The sequence below is a fragment of the Microtus ochrogaster genome, chromosome 7 (genome assembly GCF_000317375.1).
Source record: "Microtus ochrogaster isolate Prairie Vole_2 chromosome 7, MicOch1.0, whole genome shotgun sequence".
NCBI classification, from domain to species: domain Eukaryota; kingdom Metazoa; phylum Chordata; class Mammalia; order Rodentia; family Cricetidae; genus Microtus; species Microtus ochrogaster.
In genome coordinates this window covers 61,346,649-61,352,105 of record NC_022014.1, presented here as the reverse complement: position 1 = coordinate 61,352,105, position 5,457 = coordinate 61,346,649, and the positions used below count along the sequence as shown (strand labels likewise).

Genomic DNA, 5,457 nt, shown 5'->3' with positions numbered 1-5,457 from the left:
CCGAGTGCTGGGATTAAAGGCGTGCGCCACCACCGCCCGGCTCTGTTTTTCTTTTTTTAAAATATTTTTATCTGTAGATGCTTTACTCTTAAGTTCATATTCTGCTCAACCTTGACTGCCCTGCTCAGAAATATAGTCATTCCACCCACCATCTAGAGTATCGAGATTAATTCTCCTTCCCTCCAGTCCTTTCTCTTCTCCAGTGCTAGGGACTGAATTTAGGGCCTCACACATTATTAGGTATGGAGAGCCTCTACCGCCTAGCTGTGCCTGCTTCTCACATGGTTTTGACAGTTTCATTATTTAGACCTAGCTCTGCCTCTAGAGTACTGATATTAATGCCCTGCTTTGTTTTCTTTTAAATGTCCTTTATGTCTTTATTGCCTCTGGGTTCTAAGCATTTTCAGAATGTAGTGGCCTTGTAAATAGACATTGCATTCAGGCAGCACTATAATAGATAAGTACTTGTCCTCTAGTCTGTAGATGTATAGTCTACTGCGGCCTTTATGTTGATACACTTGCGTACTCATTAGGTTGTTAGCATATTAAACATTTTGTGTGGTGTGCTCAGGATTTTCAGCCACAGAGGGTATAGGACAAATAGGTATCACCATTGTATCATTGAACTTACCTTAGTGGTACAGTAAGCTAAAATGAACACTTAGGAAGCAGCATGAATGAGAGCAGTGGCAGCTGATGAAGTGATACACAGACATCCAAAAACTGAGAAAGAACTGTAATGGTAGGTGTAATATGTCAGATTGTTTTTTATTTTCTTCACTATTTTCTGCATTGTATTTGAATTTGGAACAAGAAGGATTCTTTTTTGTCGTTGTTTAGCACACGCTGAATACACAATACATGAATATTTAGAGAACAGTGAATCGACGAGATTCATCACAAGAAGCTCTCAGCATTATCAGCAGTGCTGTAGATAGAAGTTCTTTCTAGTGCTGCCTCATTTCTTGTGTCCACTGTCTTGTCATTTAGGTGCTGCACCATTATTTTAAGAGGTTTTCAGGGACCAGGTGGTGGTGGCTCATGCTGGGAGGCTGTGAGTTCAGGGCTAGCCTGGTCTACAGAGCAAGTTCTAGGACAGGCTCCAAAGCTACACAGGGAAATCCTGTCCTGAAAAACAACAACAAAAAGTTATCAGGGTCGCTATGCTGGAAGTACCAAAAGTAAAAGCTTTTTTTGTCTTTTTCAGGTTGCTTCATGTGCGAAATGGAAATTGCAAATATCATCTAGGTGAAGAAACATTTAAGTTAGCTCAGACATACATGGATAAGTTATCAAAGCGTGGCCAGCAAGCAAACAGAGCTGCTCTCTATGGAGAACTATGTGCACTTCTATTTGCAAAAAGCCACTATGATGAGGTGAGTTGGCTTGCTATTTTGAGACAAGGTCTTTGTAGCCTAAACTGCCTTTAAATTTGTGGTCTTCCTCTATCACCCTATCAAGTGCTGGGATTGCCGACCTGTGCCACACTGTTTCAAGGTTAGCTCCCATTGGAACAGGATAAGCCAGTTCTCTTACCTGTCTTCTGAGTTACATTTCAGATATTGGGTGGTCCTCAGGGTTGTTGTTTTGTTTTTTTTGGATAAGACAAGACTTGGTAGCTTGAGGCTCGGGCTCCTGAGTGCTGAGATCAGTGCTGCTCAGATCGCAGGCAAGCACTACCACTCACAGCTTTCACATGCTAGGTTCCTGTCGTAGGTTTCATTGCAGAATGGAAAAATACTTCATTTGCTTTTGGGGTTTGTTTGTTTGTTTGTTTGTTTGTTTGAGACAGGGTTTCTCTCTGTAGCCCTGGCTGTTCTGGAACTCTCTCTGTAGACCAGGCTGGCCTTGAACTCACAGAGATTCATCTGTGTCTGCCTCCTGAGTGCTGGGATTAAAGACATGCGCCTTTAATCTAAAAAATAGATTTATTAAATAGATTTGTTAAATGTAAACATAGATTTATTCTTGATTGTGTTTCATGTATGTCTGTGTGTTGCCATGTGTACATGAGTACAGAGGAGGCTAGAAGAGGGTATTGGGCTCCAGTTACTACGGGTGGTTGTAAGCAATCTAGTGTGGACGCTGGAAACAGAATGTGGGTCCTTTGTAAGGCCAGCAGCTACTCTTAACCACTGAGCCATCATTCCAGCCCTTTTTCATATGTATGTGTGTGTAGTATGCATAAGTATGCATATATTTATTCACATGCTTGTGAGACCATGTGTACATTTCGGCAGGTGCATGTATACATTTGTTTGCATGTGTGCAGAAGTTCAAGAATGATACTGGGAATCTCAATCACTATTCCAGCTTGAAGCAGGACCTCTCAGTTAAGCTCAGAACTTACCAAAATGGGTTATCTTGCTGTCTTTTTCTTTATATAATAGCAGTTGTCTATCCAGGGTAACTTACTTTGCTTTTTTTGCCTTCTGCTAATCACTAGGAAAAGGTCATTTTTGTTTGTTTTGCTTCACATTACATAGATGCTAGCTCATTGCCTGCACTTGACCTCTGTAACTTTCTTTTCCATAATAATAGACATACCATGTGCTGTGTTATCAGTTAAATGTATCAATGAACATGAAGTGCTTGTAATATCCAGTATAAAGTAGGCACTCAACTAAACACATAATTAATAGGGAAAATTATAGCTGAGTATAATGGTGTGCACCTTTAATCCTAACAACTGAGACAGAGGCAGTTGGCTTTCTCTCAGTTTGAGGCCAGCCTGGTCTACATAGTGAGCTCTAGGCCAACCAAGTTTATAGTGAACCCTGTCACAGATAGAAAAATGGGTGGAGGGAGGAGCTGAAATGTTACAGAAGGGAAAGGAAACTATGTGAAAGCTAGTCTAGGACTGAAGCCTTAAAATATACTTAGTTCACTGAGGGGCTGGAAGAAGGGGAATGTTTGCTAAGGCAGGGTCAGGGAGCTGCTGTATGCAGTAATTGCTTCTGGAACATAGAATATAGAGCACGCCTGATTTCCTGAACATATATCCCATCTTTAATTTATAAAAACTATAGGAGTGTTTTGATATAGGATTCATATATAGGTTCACCTCCAGCTCACTGAGCTCAGGAAACTCCTGCTGCCGTGGCCTCACTGACTCTGAAATGACAGGTGTGTACTACCACACTTTGCTTGAGGAAGATATAGATATAAGAGTAGAAATAGTGTGTCAACTCAGCACTTTCAAAAGATCACCTCAGAAAATTTCAATTATAAATATTTTTGTGTGTGTTTAAGTATATTTTAAACCTTGTAAGAAAAATTTACAATAATTTCATTAAACACTGTCATTTAGTTTGTCACTTTGTTTCAGTTCTTTCTCTTCTCAATTTTTTCGAAGGCGTATAAGTGGTGTGTTGAGGCAATGAAGGAAATTACAGCAGGCTTGCCAGTCAAAGTTGTGGTGGATGTTTTACGACAAGCTTCTAAGGTGAATATGATGTCTAAAAATAAAATGTTTTTAACAACAGTCTTTGATAACTGACTAGATCTGTGTTCTGAGTTTCTGTGCTTAGTTTCTAATCAAAACTGTCCCATAGCTTAATCCTAGCACTTGGGAAGCAGAGGCAGGTGAGTGTCTGAGGTTAACCTGGACTACATAGCAAGCTCCAGGACAGCCAGGGCTATATAGAAAGACCCTATCTCAAAAAACAAATAAAAAACTGCCTCATAAGTTTTCCATCATCAAGAAACCTGTAAAAATAATTGTTTGAGCTCACTGAAGTGCACATCACAGTAATATTTGATGCTTAAATTTTTGTCTTCCTTAAAGTAAACTCAGTTTCTCATTGGATATCGTGTGGACCCGTAGAGCTATAGCGAGGCTGTCTTCTGTAGGATTTATCTTCCTTCTGCATTGCATTTCTCAGTGAGAAAGCTTGTTATACTGGACCTGATAGACTGCCTTTGATTTTTCTCTAGTTTCTTTTTTTTGTAAATAAGTAAAAGAATTCTTTGAGGCTATTTATTAGTACCTCAAAGTTAGCTTTGGTATACAAAAGCCTTGAAATAAAGCACTGATGAACTTTAATATATGTTCTTTGTATCGAAGTTACTCAAACTTGAGTATTCCATTTTGGTTGCTTTTATCTGAGTCATTTCAATCGGAAAAAAGACTGCAGATTTTTGTTTTAGAAGACATCACTGTTTCTGTGAAATAGTAAAAAGTTATTTATTGAGATGTGATCTTGGTATGTAACTTCAGTTAGCTTTAAACTTACTGTGTAGTCAAGACTACCCTCAAATTGTGATTTTACTTGGGCTACAGGCATGTTCCAGTGTGCCTGAGTCTCCATTATTTACTTTAGAGAATGTGAATAGCAGCATAAATACTCAGATGGCATCCATATGAGAAAAAGATATTAGCATGCTTAATTTAAACATTAAATATATGCTTTAGGAAGTAATACAACATGCAAAATTTGTATATGCACATGGTATTTAGAGTTCAAAAACTAGAAGTCCCCATGGTTCAAAATATTTTTTTTAGTAAAGTTGGCAGTTTTGGTAGTGGTGGCCTTTAATTCCAGAACTCAGGTTGCAGAGACAGGTGGATCTCTGAGTGTGAGGCCAACCTGTTCTATAGAGCTAGTTCCAGGACGGCATCAGGTGCTGTTTAACAAAAAGGTCCAGTCAGATGGTAAAGGCACTTGCCACCAAGTCTGACACCTGAGTTCAGCCCCTTTGAGACTTTCTTTGAGAAAGAAAGAACCAAATGTTGTAAGCTGACCTCTGACTGCCACACATTCTATTCATTTGCATACATGTGCATGTGTGTGTATACAATAAGTTATTAACAAGTAATTTTAAAGTATGGGACTGGAGGGATGGTCGAGCAGTTAAACATTGCCTACTTTTCCAGAAGACCCAGGTTTGATTCCCAGCACCCATATGGCAACTCACAAACACCTCTCACTCCAATTCTAGATCTAACACCTTCTAGTATGCATACAGACAAATACCCCACAAATGAAAACCATATTTAAAAATATATACATGTATATGTTTATATAAAGAAAGTTCATTGTAACCCATTCCAGAAGTGGAATTTGTACTTAAAAATATTATGCTGAATCTTCCCCCTGACATTTTAGTATAGTGTTATAAAGAGGTAGGCTTGTACCAGTTTGTGAATTACCTTTATTTCCAGTAACATTTATACTGGAAATAATTACCAGAATTTTCCCAAGTTGTTTACAGATCTATTTCTTTAAAAATGTATTAGAGACTTGGAAAGAAATTACAAATTGAAGATACCCCCACCCCACCTTCTGCTACAGGATTTCTTTGTGTATCGTTGACTGTCCTGGAATTTCACTCTGTAGAACATGTTGGCCTCGAACTCAGAGATCTGCCTGCCCATGCCTCCTGAGTGCTGGGATTAAAGACATGACCACTCTTGCCCAGCAGAATCATCGATTTTTTTTTTTTTTTTTTTTTTTT

The 5,457-nt window shown here is 38.8% G+C and overlaps 1 protein-coding gene across 1 annotated transcript in view; it reads left to right on the top strand.

The window, feature by feature from the left end:
• Positions 1-5,457, top strand: part of Appbp2 (amyloid beta precursor protein binding protein 2) — a 41,506-nt gene that overhangs the window by 24,065 nt on the left and 11,984 nt on the right. The window contains exons 5-6 of the mRNA XM_005350448.2: positions 1,208-1,376; positions 3,356-3,445. Of these exons, the coding sequence (XP_005350505.1) occupies positions 1,208-1,376; positions 3,356-3,445 (259 nt within the window). The remainder of the gene's footprint in view (positions 1-1,207; positions 1,377-3,355; positions 3,446-5,457) is intronic.